At 43.3% G+C, this 20,905-nt stretch overlaps 1 protein-coding gene and 1 long non-coding RNA gene across 3 annotated transcripts in view; one reads left to right on the forward strand and one right to left on the reverse strand.

The window, feature by feature from the left end:
- Nucleotides 1–3,415: 3,415 nt before the first annotated feature.
- Nucleotides 3,416–11,538, reverse strand: LOC117360636. Its single transcript, XR_004539472.1, has 4 exons — nt 11,358–11,538; nt 6,990–7,163; nt 5,675–5,725; nt 3,416–3,800 (listed from the first exon to the last, which is right to left on the reverse strand). It is a non-coding gene; the product is annotated as an uncharacterized LOC117360636 (long non-coding RNA).
- Nucleotides 10,048–20,905, forward strand: part of NFE2L2 (nuclear factor, erythroid 2 like 2) — a 60,349-nt gene continuing 49,491 nt past the window's right edge. For both annotated transcript variants that reach the window (XM_033944713.1, XM_033944714.1), the window contains exon 1: nt 10,048–10,282. In XM_033944713.1, the coding sequence (XP_033800604.1) occupies nt 10,241–10,282 (42 nt within the window). In that variant the 5' untranslated portion in view covers nt 10,048–10,240. The remainder of the gene's footprint in view (nt 10,283–20,905) is intronic.

Genomic DNA, 20,905 nt, shown 5'->3' on the forward strand with positions numbered 1-20,905 from the left:
ACCTGGGCTTAAGTGAACTTTTATTTGGTTCACTAAGCTGTGAGAATTGGCTGCACTATACTCCTAAGATAAATCTATTTGAATTTGCTGCTCATGTTATGAGTTTTCATTGAGATTACAGTTGATTGATAAATTTCAGAAATTTGTAAAACAATTGATATATTTAAAAAATATAAAATAATTAAAAATAATCAAAAAATTGGAAAGTGAGAGGTGATGGATCAATGAAAGACACTGGAACCCAGTTACACAGACTTGTTTATCCATAATGGAGTGTCTGTGGGGTTGCTGTAACTCATCCCTCTCTGATACATTGGTACTTTTGGAATGTTTATATGAGATCATATCATTATATGTTATTCACTGTGCCAGCCCATGGGTCAACGGATTTGAGCATTCTTTGCAGGGGTGGAGGCATTCAACATATCGGTATTGGCACTGCATAGGGCCCTGACTCTGCTTGAGAATGGTAAAAATCTCCGACATGTGAAATGGGAATAGAAAAAGGAACTTGACCATTGGAAAATTTTAACTAACTTAAAGAGGCTACCCAAGCTTATTGTTGGTGCGGTACTGCAGGAGTACTATGCTTGGGTATTGTATAGAGCTTATTTCACTCAGGTGCAGTTGCTTTAAATAGGCGGTACTGATTCTCCCCTTTGTCTCAAATGTGATAGGGGGGAATCCAATATATTTGCTCATGCTTTCTGGGATTGTTGGTGGATCCAGAGAATCTGATCCACAATTGTACATTATTTGCTGCAACTATTAGGGCCTAACCTAGTGGAGCAGTTGGTGCTGGATGTGCTGGGAGCTTTTCGGGGATTATCCAAGAGAGGGATCATGATGGGTCATAAGGTGTGTCTTCTGGCCCGCAAATGCACATTGCAGACCTGGATCTCTTCGAACCCCCTATCTTTTTGACAGTGGCAGGCCCAACTTCATACTGTTATCACTTGGGAAGCACCTGGGAGGCTTACTTAACTTCTTTGCCTACCCATAGTAGAAGCCTCCTTCTGAATGACCTTAGCTAGCGAGATTTGTATGTGGAGCAGAGTTACCTTGTGGAGTTTAGCGTGGGAATTGCTAGTTGGGGGGGGGCAAAGATGGGTGTTGAGTTCTGGTGACTATAAGAGTCTAAGTCCCTGGGAGAATTATTAACTTGGTCTTAGTATAGGGCTTCCTTTCTCTGTTTCCTCAATAGGAGTTCTGGGCAGGGAGTTGGGAGGGAGGGGATATGGGATAATTCTTAGATACATAACATGTTGGGGGACACTGTTTTTATTGCTGGGAATTTGCCTTTTGTAATATTATCAGTGTTATATTGTTGCTGTTAATTGGTTACTTCTGATCATTGCTTGCCATCAATAAAAATTGATTACTGGTATACATAAATCTGTCTGTTCTTTATTTAGACACGTGGTCTAATATAGCAACCTCACTATCAGGGTGCACTTTTGATCAACTGTCGGGGGTCACGGCCAATTCAGCACAGCTGATTAATTGCTGAATAGGCCATAAAGAATCAACCGACCTCTTAGGGGGGGATATGTCCCCCCAAAGTACAAGTGCCCCACCACCCAAGAAGGAATGCCCCCCCTGCAACTCCCAAGGAAGGAGTGCCCCCCTAGCCCACATATCTGTTGAAAAATTTGATGGCTTAAACAGCATCTTTGACCCCCTGCTTGCACCGGCTTCATCTGCCCTCTCACATCACGTCCTGATCCCACAAATAGGATGTGACATCATAAAGGAGCCAAGGCCGGCTGAGCAAGGGGTGGAAGATGCGCTGGCAAACTTTTGAATAGATATGTGGTTGGGGGGGACAGAGGAGGGGCTGAGAGAAGAAGGGGGGCCAAGAGGAGAACAGGCATCTACAGGAAGTTAGGAACAGAGAATGAGACGGTAACCCACCGGAACGGGGGAGGGGGGGTGAAATCAACTGGTTGTCGTAAGTACAGGGACAAGACCATTCATCACCCTGTGGAGCAGTGAATGTCCTTGTTCCTGCAGTAAACGATCTACCACAAGTTGCCTCCCTTCCCTCTCCCTCAGGGCCCCTCCGCCAAAGCTGACCCAGAAGGCTTCCCTCCAATATCAGAGCTGACGTTGGAGGGAAGCTTTCCGGGTCAGCAGGGGATCCCAGTTACCTTAACAGTCCTCCTTCCATCTGGCCTGCTCCTTCCTTCCTGCCTTCAGTGGCACTTGTTTGCAGGGACATGTGCAGTGGCTCTTGAACGCTGCATCTGGTTGACCCAGAAGCTGTACCATGCCAACCAGCTCCTCCCCAGCACTGTCTAAAATCTCACTAGGTAACACATGAGATCTGCCTCCTTTGTACCAGGCAGGCAAGTGACCAAGTGGTCCTCATGTCCATCAGCCACCCAGCTATCTATTGTACATACCTAATGATTAAAACTCCAATTAAAACTGCGGTCCTAACCCTTCCTTCCTTCTTGATCAGAAGCCCATGAAAACACATCCTTAGTGTGAGAGGATACTACATCCCTTAAAGGACAGGTCCTGGCTACAGGATCACTTCTTGCCTCTCCATGGTGATGCTTTCCCTTCAGGTGACCTTTCTCCTCCATGGTGGCACAGAGTTTGCCAGACTGGAGATGGAACTTTTCTACAATGTGCCTATAGGTCTCCTCTAGAAATCTCTCTGTCTACCTCAGCACCTTCAAGTCTGCTACTCTAGCCTCCAGAGATTGGAACTGTTCCCCGAGTGTTAGGAGCTCTTTGCATCAAGTATATATATAAGACTAGTTTTACCAGATGTCCAGGAAAATCCAGACATGTCTCTTTTTAGATGGGTGCCTGGACGGACTTTCCAAAACCTGGTAGTTTGTCCAGGTTTTGGAAAGCCCCAACCTCCCGGCTGTGTCTGGAGGGCCTCTGAGCATCTGTGCATGCTTGGAGACTCTCCAGATGCAGCCCGGAGGATGAGGCTTTGTGGGGGTCAGGGCTGGAGGTGGAATGGGTCAGGGCTAGGGGTGGGGCCATGTGTCCAGATTGCTCCGGACAAAAATCTGGTAACCCTACATATAACCTTTCACCAAATGGGAGATAATCAAACATGTGACACTCAATGCACAAGACTAGATTGGTCCTCATCTCACTGTTGTCTGTAAATTATTGGAGAATTCTTAATTAAGTTTCTAATGGCGTAGGAGAATATAAAGTGAAGTCCCATTAGATTGCTAATTATAAGATAGGATCGTCTAATATTTAGTTTTTATTATTGTTATTATTATTCAGTCCTTCCAGATCTTTCACACCAAATCTCTAATCCTCTGTATCCTTATCCAGCAGTCTCATACTATCCATCCCATGTAACACACTCTTGCTGATGCCTTTCACCCAATTGCCTTATCTTTGGGTACCTGCTCCTTCTCCTAATCCTTGCTCTCCCAATCTAATCCCGAAGTCTGTCTGTCTTCCATTCTCTCACCTAATCCTATCCACTCTCCTGAGCACTCACCTAATCCCCAAGTCCCCCATGAAAAGGAATTGTTACTTTGCATAAATTATGACCTTTTTTATGACACTTTCTGGCCTAAATGGCCTTTAGATTTATTCACTATAGTCTGAAGAAGCCAGCTAGTAATTATAGCAAGACAGGGCAGAGCAGATGGTGATGCAAGTAAACAGAGGCAGTCAGTGATTATAACTCATCTTTCTTCTTGCAGCTGGAGATGATGCTCCCTGATCAGTTCAATATGCATACTCAGTCCTCCAGATTGCTCAAACACCAAATCATGCAGCACTAGGAGGATGACTCTGAAGCAAAGGTACAGCTGCAGACAAAAAGATAAAAGGGGTTAGAAGAGCAGTACGAGATAAAAGGAGTGAAAGTGGTCACACTCAGGGGTCTGATACCTTATACACAGCTCTAGCTATGTATTTCACCTTCCCATTCTTCCGTAGCCCAGCATCTTTCTCCTTTCCTACCTCTGCCCTGATTCCCCCCTCCCCCCAAATAATTTCCTGTACCTTTCTCCTTTCCTACTTAATCCCCCATTGTCCCATGTACATTAGACAGATTGTGAGCCCGACAGGACAGACAGGGAAAAATGCTTCAGTACCTGAATAAACTCATGTAAACCGTTCAGAGCTCTCCTGGGAGAACGATATAGAAAATTGAATGAATGAGTAAATACCTCTCCACCTGTTGTGTCCAATATCTCATTCCTTCTTTATTGCTCCCCTTTGTAGGATCCAGTGTTTCTCTTCTTCCTCCCCCTTCCCCCCCCCCCCAATGTTCAGCAGCTTCCATTGCCTTCCTTTTTCTACCTGAGATTCAGCGTCTCTCCTGGATCCCCACAAGTCGTTTATCTCTCTTCCCTACCCCCTCCAAGGTGGCACTGAAATGGCAGTCATAAAGGGCTCATTATAACTAGCAAAGGACCTTGTGGATCCACACATTATCTAGGCTTGCTGGCTCCACCTTTCGAGCTTTTGATTTTGGAGGGGTGGATGCTGGCAGGCCTTGATCATGTGCAGATGTTCAAGGCTGCATGCTATCTGTGCTGAGCCTATTCTAGACACTGTAATTGCTTTTCAGTGCATCCCCTACCACCCTCAATTATGCCCCTCTAGTTGTCAAAATGGCCCAGAGCATGGGTGGCAAAAGTATGGCATACTATTCTTTGGAGTGACACTTGCCACTCCTTGCTCCCCTGTAAGTTAGGCCGGGGATCAAAAAGATGTCACTTACAACTCATTTGATAACTTATTTTTACTTATTTATCCTAACTACAAGTTTTCAAGATTCTTATATACCATACTTCTGCCACCTCCAAGGCACAACCATAGAAAGAGAAATCCCCTTAGACCAGTGCCCAGGAGGTGGCAGTAAGCAGGCATCAATGCACCTTCCAATGAAGAGGGAGAGGGAACTCCCCCTCCCTTTTCTGGAGATGGATAATGGTTGCTGGGCTCTAGGATACCTTAGCAAAAGGAAGGTAAAGGGTGTGGTCAGATCTTTAGGAGGAGGTGTGATAGGTTGAGATTAAAAATACAGGCTGATTGAAACTACACTTTTCTGTTTTGGATGAAAACAAATCTGCGGCCAAAATTTGCTTGCCTATGTCAGCTGAAATTGAAGCCAAAACCATCATTTTGCATTGGTGCCCCCTCCCTCAATGCCATCTCTCTCCCCCCCTCCAACTATGACCCATTTTTTCCTCTTCTCTCTGAAGTCTCCCTCCTTCTGGACCAGGTGACGCACTGGCTCAAGGCTCTGGTAATAAAGGGCATCAAAATCCCAGTCTGGCATCTATCCCTCTAGAAGTTTTAAGGTAGACTGGACTGGGATTTTGGTACCCTTTATCACTAGGACTTCATCTGGTCCATAGGTTGAACCAGCCCTAGGGACAGACATACCTGAAACGAGGCTATATATAGATTTTGGGCCAGTTTTGGTGCCACAACCAAAATGTGGCAAGCTGGGTGCCTCAACCTCTTTCCCATTCCCCTCCCCCTCTGCAGATGTGCATGAGAACTAGGAAAGAGAAGCAAATAGGTTGCATCTTTAGGAAGACTGACACCAAGGTAGTAGCTCTACCCCAGGAAAAAATTAGGTAGGATAAATAGAGGGTAACAAAGAAAAGTGGTAAGACAAGTGCTGCTGGAGGCATAATGGGGAAGGTGCAGCCAGCTCTGTGGATACCTGTGCCAATCATTGCATCAGCTGAGCTGGCTCTGGACAGCAGGCTGAGAACTGGAAAAGAAAATTGAGGAAATGAACTGTGACTGGTTCAGGTTACAATGTAACTATATATTAAATAAAGCTGCAATTTTGTACACCAGCGATTAAGGTGTTTATTTTAGAAGTGCTAGTCACATTTAGACATGAATAAACCAATATTTAGACAAGTATATTAAATATATGACTAAATCTCAAACTTTAGAAAACTGAGATATACATGTTTGAAACTCAAACATGTATATGGTGAAGGGGTGTGATCTGGGCATGCTTTGGGAAGGACTAGGGCAGACTGAAAAAGTACATGTACTTTCCCATTTCAGAAAGGGAATGTATATTTATATCCACCGATGAGCTATTGAAGCAGAAGCCTTATTCAGAAGGTACTTTTTGTACTGAATGTTTGCTATATTTTTTTTATTAGTTTCTTTTTTTTTAAATTCTTCATTTTTTATATTCTATAGCATTTTCCCTGATGAAACAGTTTGCAAAACAGGGCCTTGTTGGGAACTCTATGAAGTGAGTCGGTATCTGGGAGCGAGCGAGCAGTGAAAAATATTATGAAGACTTAAAGACAGTGCTAAAGTGTGGCGCAGTGGTTAAAGCAACAGCCTCAGAACCCTGAGATTGTGGGTTCAAAACCACACTGATCCTTGTGACCCTGGGCAAGTCACTTAATCCCCCCATTGCCCCAGGTACATTAGATAGATTGTAAGCCCGCCGGGACAGACAGGGAAAAATACTTGAGTACCTAAATAAATTAATGTACATAAACTATTCTGAGCTCCCCTCGGAGAACGGTATAGAAAATTGAATAAATAAATAAAGTCCCCGAACTTGAATTTCTGCTATTCTCATATTTTGCGGCTGAGGAAATTAGACTATTTGCAGATAAATGACTGGTTATTTTTTCTTTTTGGTATATTTGAGTTGAAGAATTTTAAGAACTGATCTGATTTAAAGAATACAACTTGTAATGGAGTTTTTTTGACCTAGGATATGTTCTCTGCTTCAATTCAATTGTGAAGCAGGAGAGTCCTTCATTCTATATCCCTGGGGACACTGAGGTCTTTTTCTCCATTTACCTAGTCTGTCACTTAATTAAGTCATATTTATACATTGGGTCCTTTCTCGGGCACTCATTTTTTTGGATGAATGATTTTTGGTGATTGAGTTTATTTATATCCACCGACATGAATGTCAGAATTTACACCTGCTCCTAAGGATATTTAGGGCCCAATATTCAAAGTGGTTTAACAAGGCAAGAGAGGCTCTATACCTTTTGCCGGTGTCTTTTCTGGTACACAAGAGAGCCAGGCAAATCGAACAGCTGATATGAGCTGTGACCTGGGTGGGTAGAAGAGGTACTTGTAGAAGGAAAGGCAGATAGAGAAGCACTGGACCCACTACCCCATCAGTTGCATTGTCCTGCTGTCATCTGGAATTGGACTACCTTGGGAGGAAAAGAATAACAAAAGGTGATGTATGTTGGAGGGGCACTGGAGACCCACATTACACCACTGCAAAAATCCAAAGACATCAGGGACGTATTATCCAAAGCTGAAAGGGAAAATCAAAGACATCCCACAAAAGAACTGAATATTTCATGGGGTGTCCTAATTTTTGCATATGACTGTATATAAGGGCATCTGTAACTAAATTTAGGCACAGACATTTGCACCATGTTTTCATTGGTATAAATGATCATGCCGAAAGTTAATGCTTATGCATGGGAACTGCATCTATTCTATAAACTGTGCATAATTTTAAGTGGAGTTTATAGAATAACACTTATCTATGCCAATTTTCTAGGTCCTATATAGAGAATTTATCTGAGGGCAATTTTATAATAGACACCTTCATTTAGGTGTCCTGATGCCACACAGTGAGAGCCTATTCCATAACAGAAATGGGGCACCCAAAATCCATGATAAAATACTAGCATAATCCAGTATCAGCATGCCTTACATTTATGAGCTTGCCGTTACACCAGCCACAGACTCGGCATATGCATGGCTGTGTAAATGCAACAGTGACACATATAACTTGCAGAATTCAGTAAGTGGAAGCTCTACCCATGTCCCACCCCTGCTCTGCCCATTTACACCTCTTTGCAATTATGTGCTACGTCACATATGTGCGCCTTAACAGACTAGCTCTTAGATGCCTTATGCATGCAAGGTGTATACAAATGTGGGTGAAGTTACAGAATTTCCCTTCTTGAGATTGAATACTGATGGATAATTTTTGGTCTGCCCTCACCCCATCCTTGATTTGGCCCACTTTATTTAGATAGTTTTGAATATATTAGTGATATAAACTGCTCAATATTATCTATATAATTTTTTTTTTAATACACCAATAAATGAATGTGTTTATTAGCTGCCTGCAAATGGATAACGGACTTTGAACAGTGGCTCGACAGTCCTCATCCTTCATACGGTAACATTCCATAAATATAAAGTATTATACAACAGTCTAAAACTCTCTTGAGGACTGTATCCTACAAATTTCTAAGCCAGATCTCAAGAAACAGTTTCTTCACGCTCATTGCAAGATTATACCGACTTCACAAAAAAAGTCTATTAAAACATGAGTTATAAATTACATTGAACTTAGCACACCTTATTATGTCAACCTGTAGGCAAGTTAATATCACATTTTCCCTGGTTTGATCTCAATTGTGTAACTTTGATTCTGTCACACACTTTTTATCTATTCCAGTTTTATTGTTTTCACTCTTTGGCTCTTTACCAATCTAGGGAGATAAGCATGCACTTACCCTCCCCCATAAATGCATGCTCTTTGAGCCAAATTCTATAAACGGCATCCCAATTGTAGGCGGCGGTAAGCGTCCTACCACTGTCTAATCAGGCAATCTGGATGCACATTATAAAAACCCACCCTGAGGCAGGCCGCCTACAGAGTAGGCATCTGTCGCAGTTGAAGGAAATACGTGGGAACGCTTAAGCTCGGCCAGAGCTGGGAGTAGGCATGATTTCAACCAGAAGTGGTCTTGGGCGAGCTTATGCAAGCCTAGGCTTCTCCCTAGGGCTGTGATAGGCACCTGAAATGTAGGCTTTTGAAATGTTGACTCAGATTTCAATTAGACGCGGCCACTAAACTGATTGCGGCAAGGAAATCTCCTTGCTGTGATCAGCTGAGCAGCCGCGGCAGGGAACACACCTGTGAAGTTGGCTGGCAGGAGGGATGTGCAGTCCCTCCTGCTGCCATCCCCCAAAGCATCGCATCCCCTCAAAGCATCCCCCAGCAGGAGTGCCCAATTCCTAATGCCGCCACCCCCCCCCCCCCAGCATCATCCCCCTGAAGCATCCCTTGGCAGGACTGCCCAATTCCTCCTGTCTCCCCTGAAGCATTCCCCGGCCACCTGATTCCCCCCCTTTCTGGAGACCCCACCCAGCATCCCCCTAACGGGAAGATCACCCCCACCTTTTAAAATGAAGTTCTGGCTGGAGGGAGGTTATGTTGGCTGGCAGGCCCTTCCTTCCTGGTGCATTCTGGGATGCATCTGGGAGGAGCCTAAGGCCCTGACTGGTTCAAATGTGTAAGGGTCCTCCTATAATGGGGACTTAGGCAACTGGGCCAACCAGAGTCTTAGGCCTCAGTAGCAGCTCCTTGGATTTTACCCTGAAGTTTTGAGAATCTTACCCTCAGTGACTCTCCAAAGAATCTAGTGGCTCCTGCTCTGTAGGCAAAGGCATTCTTGGGGAAGGGGGATCACATTTCTATTGGATTAACAATAAATTATGCTTCCTTCATCAGATCAAAACAAAATGGGCAGGTTGAGATAAATTTGACCCTATGATGGCAGGGTAACTGCCCAAAAACTAATCAACGAAGAATACTGTATATTAAGTTTATGTGATAATTTTATTTTAGGCATTTAGATGGACTAGCACTGTAACTATAAGAAGGGCGCTGATGTGAAGCTAAAGGCTCTGAGTAAAAAAAAAAGGTTGCTTCCTCTGGATTCATCAAATTCAACTCCGGGCGTTTGCTTCTTGGCGGCTGGGGTGCACTAGATTACTTGTCGATGCATATTTTGTGTACATTTTGTTCAACAACTCTCCTTAATCACCGTCCAGACATGGAAATAAGGTCTTGGGCTTATCTACGAGAACCATCCCAAACACACATTCTGAGCCGTAAAACATCCTCCAAACTCTTCACTTGTTTGCCGTCTCTAGACACGCCCCCGCCAAAGCCGACCGAACTCTTTTGTCGTCATTTGAGAGTGCGAAGACAGTAAGCGCAGAGAAGCATGTGATTGGCTGCTCTGGCTCTGCTGGGCAAGGCTGGAGGAATGACCTTTTGGGGTTGGTTTTTTTTTTTCTCTCCAATTTCCTTTACCAGAAGACAGAGCCGGGAAGTGTGTTAGAAACCGGAGGTGGTGATTCAGCGGAGTATTTACAGGCACCTTGGACACAAAACTGATACATAGCTATTGGGGGGTTTGCTATCTGGATTTACGGGTTGTGCGGGGAGACGACGATCACACCGGGGTCCAACATGATGGAGATCGAGTTGCCTCCAGTACAGCAGACGCAACAGGTGACTGGGAAAGAGAGATAAAAGGGAATATTTTTTAGGGTGAAGGGGAGGCTGGAAATACGTCCGTAGCGGGTCCGGGAAATCATCATGTTCTTCTTCTCCACGGAACTATTGATTGTCACTTTTGTGTGTCTTTTTAAACCTGTGAATTGGGGAAGGGAAGCTGCTGATTCTCGGAGAGAACGGAATTAAGACAGAGTCTTCCTCATCTTCTTCACCCCCCCTCCCTCCTTCCTACATCTCACGGGATCCGTTGGCGAGGGCGCTTCAGCTCTCACCCCACTCGCAGCTACGGTCCCGCCTCTCCTTCTTTCCCCATCTATCCGCCCCTCATCCTGTGAGATCGCTGGGGTTCTCCGAGGGGGGCTCGGGCCGGCCCGATTTATGGATTAGGAGCGTCGCTTTAGATTTTTGCGGGTGTGGGTAAAGATCGGTATGTCTGCGGGGATTCCCCTTCTTTCTCTCCTGCCGGGGCAGCAAGTAATGTTAAAAAAAGGCCGGTTGTCAGTATTGCCTTTGGCGGAGCCCCTTAGCTGCGGTGGCGTGCGTGCGTGCGTGCATGCGTGCGAGCTGAAAGCTGCTTGCGCCATCCCAACCGGCTCTATGTGCCAGTGCCTTAGGTAAAATAAAGCGCTGGGAACGGAATAATCCCTCTTAACAGTCAGAACGACAGCTTTCTTTTTGCTGAAGATCATTGTGGCTTTTGGCCAGGAATGTAATTGTGTACATTTAAAAGTGGGCAAACATTACTCGCTTTCCTAGTTATGTAACTGTTTCTCCTTTTCACGCCTCCTCCCCGAAACTTTTGTTTTTCAAGGACAAATCTATTAGGCGATGGTTTGAACTGTAGGGAGGAAAAATAAAGATTTTAACTTGTGTGTGCATGCATGCGTTCTCTGAACATTTTATTGTTATAATAGATTTGATAAGGGTTGACCTGACGCACTAAGTGAACCTTTAGCATTGGGCCCCTTAGCAAGGGATGGTTCCGGGCTTCTCCCTTACTATATGCACGATCTCCCTTTCCCTACTTTTCTGTAGTTCAGCCTACCCCTTTCCTTGTCGAGCATCTTACCGGCAAAAGGTGTTCTGTGGCATCCCTTCCCAGTCCTCGTCAGAGATTTACTTCATGGTACTAAACCTTGTGGCACCTTTCTGAGACTAAGTTGCTGCTGTTGTCAGCTTGTTAAGTGGCCTTTGCTTGAGCTTGATAATCGCGCCTGCTCTAGGCCTGTCGGATCCTGCTTCATCCTGTGTGTAGAAGCTCAAGACCGCATTCAGGCTGTGATGGGTCTTCTTTACTACTATTTATTATTTGTAAAGACAAGTTGATAGTTACCTGGGTACTAGCCTGAAACTAACTATTTGTTCAGACAGGTGCCCAATAGTTAGTCTAGTGCAGTGGTCTTCCCTAATTTTTAAGTGAGGACCGTTTTGGGGCCAAATGGTTGAAAGAGAGCTGAGAAATATTAAGTTCGTTCCTACTTTGGGTCATGTAACCAATAATGCTTCTTAACATTCATTCCTACCAGAACACCCGGCCTTGATCACACATGCAGAACACAGATAAACCATATAGGCCTAGATTCTCAAAAAAGCTCTGTCGCAGCCATTCTGGTAGTGAATTTAAAAAGAGCTTGTCATTCTCCCAAAAACACTCATGTAGATGAGGTTGGCGGAGGATTATGAAGACTCGCTAAATTTGCATGTGTGATGGCGATGGGCACATTTGCAGAGTAAATATAAAGAGAAAACCCAAACCAAAAGCACAACAGCGGGAGAGATGTTCAATCTCTCCCACTGCCAACCAATGCCCCCCCCCCAGCAGCAGCAGGAGAGATGCCCATTCTCTCCTGCTGCCACACAGCACCACCCTGCCTCCGACCCCTCTCCCCCGTATCTTGAATTAGATGGCTGATTGGAGAGATGCCTACTGCCTCCAGCCAGCTGGCCTGCCTCTTCAAAATGGGCCTTCCCTTTCCCTATAATCGCCGAGTGATTCTCTAACCTCATTGTGCCACATTTGCGGTCAAAATTTGCCGACAGGTCTGAGCTGCTGTTGACTTACTTTCTGAGCAATGCCTGAGCACTGATCGGCTCAGGCATTGACAGGAAAGTAAGGTTTGACAGCTCAGACCTCCCTTTCCAAGCAAATTAAAATAATGAAAAAAACCACCCCAAATTTAAGATCAGCAGGAGATATGCCTTAATATAAGCCCTACCCCAAAAGTAAGCCCGAGTCCCCGGAAGCCTAACCAGAATGTCCCTAGATTCACCGGCAGCAGCGCTTCCCCCCCGCTGTGCAGCTGATCCTCCGCTGACTCTCATCTTTCCATCTCCCTCCCATCTGAATCCTGCCGACCCTCTGACTGCAAGACCTACAAAGAGCAGTATCAGCAGCATTCTAAACAGGCTGCTTCGCGGCCTTCTCCTGCCAGGGCATTGCCTCTGCTGCATCACTGATGATGTCATCAGTAACGCGGTGCACGGAAGGCCCTGGCAGGAGAAGGCCGCTAAGCAGCCTGTTTAGAGTGCTGCCGATGCTGCTCTGTGTAGGTATGTAGGTCTCACGGTCGGCGGGGTTCAGATGGGAGGGATGGAAGGAAGCGAGGGTCAGCGGGGTTCTGCTGTGCGGCAGGGGCGGGGGCTGCTCAAGGGTTCTGCTGCACATTGGATGGGAGGGAGGGATAGAAGCTATGCAAGGGTTCTGCTGCACAAGGGATTAGGGAGGGATAGAAAGATGCTGCACATGTGAGGAAAAGAAGAAGAATTAGGGTGAAGGAGAAGAAGGGAGAGATGATCATGTAAGTGAAAAAAATAAGACCTACCCTGAAAATAAGCCCTAGTGCATTTTTTGGGCCCAAAGTTAATATAAGACACTGTCTTATTTTTGGGGAAACATGGTAGGTGAACTACTAGTTGGTTGTATTGATCCTGCTTTGAACCTCTTCTTACATCTCTATTGTTCTGTTTTTATTTTTAATATGTTTGTATCTCTGACTGAAATGTGGTTATGGCCTAGTTGCTTTTTTCAAAACAGATTGCAAGCTTAATGTGCTGCCCACAACCACAAAAGCAATCAAATGCAATAAACACGGGCAGAACACAAAAATGTCTAAGCAAAATTAGACGTTTTGGTTATTGAAGCATGAGGAAAAGTACTTCAAACACCCAAACTGTGGGTCAAACCCTGAGTCTTACTGGGGTTGTGGATATTATCACTGGTCCTAAAAAACCTCGGGTAACAATTTTTTACTTTTATTATTTCAATAACTTTTTTGTTAAATTTTTAAAATAGAATTTTGTAATTAAGAAAGTAAATGAAATGGCAGAAACACTTACAGTATCTTCTTATTTTTAAAAATCTGTTTTTCTCTCTCGAGACTATGATGGGAGCAAGGCAGCAATTTCCTATGGGTGATCTACACGAGGCAGGAGCGTGGGAAGATTGCTCCTGCCCCGAAAACCCGCTAGACCATCAGATAAGGCTTAAGGGGGGGGGGGCTTACAGGGCTTAAAATAGCTGGGGGTAGTGGGGGTTAGGGACAGAACCAGCCTGAATATTATTTGTGTTTTTTTAATATTCGCGGGCCGGCTCTGTCCCTAACCCCCGTGGATACCGAGGGAGAACAATTTTTTATTTTTTTTTTAAACCTATCCTCTTTCCTACTGAGGTAGATAAATTATTGAATGCCCCTCATATATGGTCATTTAGACAGATTCTACAATCTTCATTTCTTGAGGAATTTCTGCAGAGAGTTTGAGGGTACCCCCAGTTTGGAAATCACTGCAATAACCTACTGAATATGTTCCTATTTGATATGACTTCTACTTTCGGTTTCGCCAAGCAAAGCACTGTTTTACACAGTTCCCTTTTTTTTTTTTTTTATCTCCAACGCTCAGTTTGGTTTGGAAAATACCAACAATCGAGTGTCCCCTGATGAAGGCATCATATATACCAAAACTTGGATCTTTGTTGGGACTTTTAATACAATAAAGTTCATATTTTGGTTGTTAAGGACATCTGTCTTGTCTTTTCCTTGGTTTTGGTCCTGTCTGGCTTCTACTTTACAATGTTCATGAGGTCAGTAACTAGCTGAATACTTGGATATATTCAGCCTGTGATAACTTTTTTCCTCTTTGTGCTCTGCATCCAGACATAAGGTGATGCATAACTTTGCATACCACTGAGCATGCAGCCTAGAAGCCTCTGAACATAAAATAGACAAACATCAACCTTGCCTGTTTCTGGCAGGAATCCAGTTCAGCAGCTTTTCTTCACCTTTACCCAAGACCTTTATACTAAACTAAACTAAACCTTGGGTTTATAAACCGCACCATCTCCGTAGACGCAGAGCTCGGCAAGGTTTACAGGGAATAGGATGAGAGAGGAACTCCAGTGGAGGGTTTAAAGATTAAGTGTAAAAGGGTGAGGATGGTGGGAGAGGCCTAAGAGGGGGGGAAGTGTTACAGTTTTGAGAATAGCCAGGTTTTTAGGTGTTTGCATGGCTGTTCACAGGAATGCCTATGCAGTGATGGAATAGCTTCAGTGAGTTAAACTTAGTAGTAAGAAAATAGTAGTTTGACATGGTATAATTTTTGTGATTTACGGTAACTGATCTAGTGACATGTAACAAAGAAGCGGTACCGTTTATGGACTTGAGACAAGATAGTAGAGATTTAGATTTATTATATATTTGTAAATCTGCCTTTATCCAAGGCAGATAACAGAACCTACATAATTAAAACAAAAGACACACGATAACAATATCGGAAATCTTAAACATAAACAAGTGCAAGATAAAAATGAAAGGAGTCCTTCCACATCTGTTTGGTTGTAAATATCTTGTTGTGAATCTTTTTGCTGAAATATTTTCCTTTTAGAATGATTTGTGAATCAAATCATTTTCCAGGCAAAGTTTGAGTTGATTTTTGCATTTTTTTTTTAAAGTTTCATTTTATTTTGAAATATAATTTTTAGGATTTGACATATATGTTTTAGATTGTTAAATAGTCAAACTCCTTGTGTAATGCAGCATTTTCTGTTCACGTCTCTAAATGAATGAAGGCCCTAGGATGAGAATGTAAGAAGGGTAGACTTGAGCGTAATGTAGGAAAATGGTTTTCAACTCAGTCCTTGGAGCATAGCCAGCCAATTGGGTTTTCAGGCTGGAATCGGTCCAGAGAATGGCCACCCGGATGGTCTCAGGACTGAAGGATCTCCCTTACGAAGAACGGTTAGATAAATTACAGCTATACTCGCTCGAGGAGCGCAGAGAGAGGGGAGACATGATCGAGACGTTCAAGTATCTCACGGGCCGCATCGATGCAGAGGAGGATATCTTCTTTTTCAAGGGTCCCACAGCAACAAGAGGACACCCGTGGAAAATCAGAGGCGGGAAACTGCACGGTGACACCAGGAAATTCTTTTTCACCGAAAGGGTGGTAGATCGCTGGAATGGTCTTCCACTTCAGGTGATTGAGGCCAGCAGCGTGCCTGATTTTAAGGCCAAATGGGATCGACATGTGGGTTCTATTCGCAAAGTAAAGGCAGGAGAGGGTCATTAGGGTGGGCAGACTGGATGGGCCATGGCCCTTATCTGCTGTCAATTTCTATGTTTCTATATTTCTAATATGCATGAAAGGGATTTTCATGTGCTGTCTCCATTGTATACATCTCATACATATTTATTGTGGGAATCCTTAAAAGCTGACTGGATAGGTGTATCACGGGTCTGGGGAAATATTTCCTTATGGAGATACCAGTGGAGATGGTGGAGATAAGAATGGTATCTAAAGGAGTGAAAGTAATTGATATAAAGGGAAAGCAGTGTAGAGCTTAGTAGTTGGTATATTGGAGATAGGCAGACTAGATAAGCTACATTTGGTCTTTACTATCATTTATTCTATGAGACAGTAATAGTTATAATTTCTGAATAGTTTGTACAGGCATAAGTTGAATTGACTCCCTTTTGCTTAGGTTCATTCTAATTAACATTTAATATCATGTTTCCTTTGCAGAATTCTTTTGGCATATGCTGTGAGGTTTTACCTATCTTCTGTGAGATAAAATTATGCAAACATGCATGGATAGGAATACTTTGAGCAATAGGGAGGAGTATAGTAGTGGGGATTTACTATTGTTTACCCAAGTAGATTAATGAAATATTGTGAAACAGTAACAGATCACATGGCTTGCTAAATAGGAGAGATAGAAATTGTTTAACAGTATCTTGGATGCTTATATAAAATGTATTTCACAAATTTTAAAAGGCAACATGATATGAAAGACTATTGCGTCCCAAAGTCATTTTTAAAAATGAAAAGCAAAACCTGGTGAGAAATAGGTAGGTGAATGAGCAGTGGAAAACTAGTTATAAAATACTGTATTAATAAAGCAGGCTAGGGGAGAATCTTATCAGAGAGGCAAAACCCAACTTTATCCCAATATATTTGTAAACAAACATAGAAACATAGAAACAGACGGCAGATAAGGGCCATGGCCCATCTAGTCTGCCCAACCTAATGAACCTCCCCTACCTTTTTCTGTGAATAGATCCCACGTGTCTATCCCATTTGGCACGCTGCTGGCCTCAATAACCTGAAGTGGAAGACTATTCCAGCGATCAACTACCCTTTCAGTGAAAAAGAATTTCCTGGTGTCCCCGTGCAGTTTCCTGCCCCTGATTTTCCACGGATGCCCCCTTGTTGCCGCGGGACCCTTGAAAAAGAAGATATCTTCTTCCACTTCGATGCGGCCTGTGAGATACTTGAATGTCTTGATCATGTCACCCCTCTCTCTGCGTTCCTCGAGTGAGTACAGCTGCAACTTATCCAGCCGTTCCTCGTACGGGAGATCCTTGAGTCCCGAGACATCCGGGTGGCCATTCTCTGGACCAACTCCAGTCTCAGCACATCCTTACGGTAATGCGGCCTCCAGAATTGCACACAAGGTCTATATCAGTCTGGGCTATTAGATGATTGGAGAGGTAAGGGAGATAAAAGGGCTCAGAGGATAAAGCCATATTTAACTACTGTATATGTCAAAAGATAGGGTTATAGGAGAACTTAAAACTGCAGCAATGCATACTAATAACAGTTCTCTCTAGAATTAGAAACATAAAATATTTGGATATCTAAAAAAAATGGAAGGAAAAAGCCTCAAAGAGAGCTCCAAGCTAATATTAGCCTAAAAAGCTAAAGTACTCTTTCATAATTGGCATAAAAAACTTCCAAGATACAAACATGTTACAGTGTTAAAAAAAACTGCAAAAAATATTCATGTAACTGACACTCTGTGGAATGTAGTCCCACAACATCAATCCTATTTTCTTTTCTTTTACATTCCAATATTTCAATGGTTGCTAAATAGTCAGCAGCCCACAGCCAACAATAGAAGCCTTGTGATAGCGGAGGATCCTTAAAGCAGTAAATTTTTTAAAAATATTTTTTTAAAGTTTATTATTTTATATTTTACAGATGAATTGATACAAGTAATAACACTTGGGGCTTTTTTTACTAAGGTGTGCTAGCGTTTTTAGCGCACGCAAGAAATTACCGTGCGCTTGCGCTTCTAGAACTAACGTCAGCTCAATGCTGGCGTTAAGGACTAGCGCGCGGGGCAATGTAGCGCACGCTGTTCCGCGCGTTAAAGCCCTAACGCAGCTTAGTAAAATGAGCCCTTGATGTAGAAACACAGACCATCATATTTTTCCCAAGAAATTAAATAATAAGAATTAGTAAACCTTCCTTAGACCACAGTGTTCAGAGGTGCATCTAACTAAGGGAGAATACAGAAGAAATATTTAATTAAAAGAGAAAAGGCTATCAATTGACAAACATTCTAATTATACTTAAACTTTCAATTCCGGAGAGATTTTTAAGGTCCCAAAAGGATCTCAGTTGATCTGGTAAGAAAACCATATATTTGTTGCTAATAAGAAAGTACCCCTCAATTTCTTTACTTAGGGCTCCTTTTACTAAGCTGCACCAGCATTTTTAATACACGCAGGATATTACCGCGTGCTACACGGCTAGAACTAACGCCAGCTCAATTCTGGCGTTAAGGTCTAGCGCGCGCTATTCTGCGCGTTAATGCCCTAACACACCTTAGTAAAAGGAGCCCTTAATCTCTCTTTATAAGAAATTCTTTTCTCCTATCCCAGGGGTAGGGAACTCCGGTCCTCGAGAGCCGTATTCCAGTCGGGTTTTCAGGATTTCCCCAATGAATATACATGAGATCTATTTGCATGCACTGTTTTCAATGCATATTCATTGGGGAAATCCTGAAAACCCCTACTGGAATACGGCTCTCAAGGACCGGAGTTCCCTACCCCTGTCCTATCCTGTGTCACCTTAGCAACATCAGGAAATATTCAAATTTTTTGACCACAACAATGTTTCTGAGAATTTTGAAAAAAATAATTTCATTACTGCATTCAAGTCTTGCGCAAATACAAAGGAAACTATCAAAGCTGCTCCTTCTGCCACTTCTGTAAGTGAAGTCTCTAATATGTGGGACACAAACATCCTCTTGAGCTTTTTCTTGATGTCGAACTAGATCACTGCTCAAATCCTGTCCAGCATTATTCACTCGTAATAGATGGAATAGCCTGAACAGGCATAGACAAGATTTCTATTAAATATTTTTAAAGAAATTCAAAGGGGAAAGAAGGACGAATTTGGGGAAATTCAACAATCTCAGGTTAAGCCTTCTGTTGTAATTTTCAAATTGTTCCATTTTCTGATGCATCACACTTTTATCCTTAACAATCTCAAACATAGTCTCTTTAAAACTTTTTTCACTTCAAACTGGACTTCTGTGACTTGAGTTAAAGATTCAGATTTTACCAATTCCAATTTACTGGATAAATTTAACAGCGGAACCTGAAATGGCCCGCTCCCCCCCCCCAAAAAAAAATCATCTCACCTGACCCCTCCTATACCTCAATAACACACTCCACTCCGTTGTTGGTGAAACCTGGCCGCAGCCCTGTTTATTGAAATAAACATATATAACTTAAATATATTATAACCTTATTTATAAACAATCATTATATAACAACAAACATCTTGATCCTGAACTACTTATAACAGTTAATTGGCCCCGACCCAGCTGTGCTAGCACATGCCCCATTGTCCAGGGTCATCTGACTCACCAGGCATGGCTCCCTGCTGGCCCACTGCTCATCCCTTGATGAGCCCAGCAGCTGGTAGCTTGGGATACCGCCCCTCTCTACCCCCCCCCCCCCCCCCGGAACTGTAATGCGGGCGGGTGGATGGGAAAGCTGTCTCGGAGGACCCAGTACCCATTTGGTCCTCCTAGCTCCATGTTAAAATTGCCCATCGAGACGGGCTCTCGGGTTTTCTGTTCAAAGTTCCCAGACAACTGTGATATCTCTTGCATAGATTTTTCAATCATACCTTCTAATTTATGGAGAACCTACCAAATCCCTTCCAGTGTAACCACCAGAGAAGGAGTTGGAAATCCAACAGCTTCTTTACTCACAGCATCAAAGATAGATTCCTCAGGCCTTTCCTCCTCTTTGCTCTCTGCTCTTGCATTGAACTCAGGGTGACCCCTATACTTGTGCTGGACACGGCGGCATGAAAGTTACCTGCAGGGGCAGAGAAACATTGTGTCCCAAAGAAGAGACTGGTTCTCCCTCACTGGTCTCAACAGCAGAACCCCTCTGGCTCGGTGTTTGCGGAGCGGGTCCAACGGCAAAATGATCGAGAGTGAGTTGGAGAGGAGTTGATGTACGGGCCAGAGATGGCACAGCCTGAACAGTTCCTTTTCTTTCCGTATGCAGCATCAACAGCATCAAAGAAAAGAGGCAAATAGCAAATAATTTCCAGCTCAAAACGCTCAGCGTCCAACACCATCAGCAGTCAATCTGTCTCCCCCCTTAAAACAGTAAATTTAACAGCAGTTTTTGTCCATCGGCCCTGAAAAAGTGAAGCGAAACGCTGGCCAATGTTAACTGTGGTCTGCTGACTGTTTGGCAATGATTGAAATTTTGGAATGTAAAAGAAAAAGTAGAATTGATTTGGGACTACGTTCCACAGAATGTCGGTTAACTGAATATTTTTTTGAACTTTTTTTTTGCACTGTAACATGATTTTGTATTTTGGAAGGATTTTTATGCCAACGATGAGTTTACTTTAGGGCTCCTTTTTACAAAGGTGCGCTAACCACGCGCTAAATGCTAACGTGTGCATGTTAATCTATGAACGCGTTAGCGGTTAGCATGCGTAGATTTAGCGCACGCTAAAACGCATAGCGCATCTTAGTAAAACAGGGGGTCAGTTTTTAAGGCTAATATTAGCTTGGAGCTCTTTGAGACTTTTTCCTTCCATTTTTTTTTTATTTTTGGATATCTGAATATTGAAAAGCGACTGCTTATGTTTCTAATTCTAGAGTGAATTATTAACTACAGTACATGACTAGTGATTTTGTTCTTAAAATTAGCTCTCAAGCATCTACTTCAAGCTCCCTGATCTATAGTTATTTGAGTTATCCCTGGTGTCCTGTTTGAAAACACTGCACAACAAAGTTTTTGCTTCCTGAACACTGCTGGGTGTTTCTTATAGAATTTTGGGTGCTGATCATGAATATTACAT

This window comes from Geotrypetes seraphini, chromosome 5, assembly GCF_902459505.1.
Source record: "Geotrypetes seraphini chromosome 5, aGeoSer1.1, whole genome shotgun sequence".
Classification (NCBI taxonomy): domain Eukaryota; kingdom Metazoa; phylum Chordata; class Amphibia; order Gymnophiona; family Dermophiidae; genus Geotrypetes; species Geotrypetes seraphini.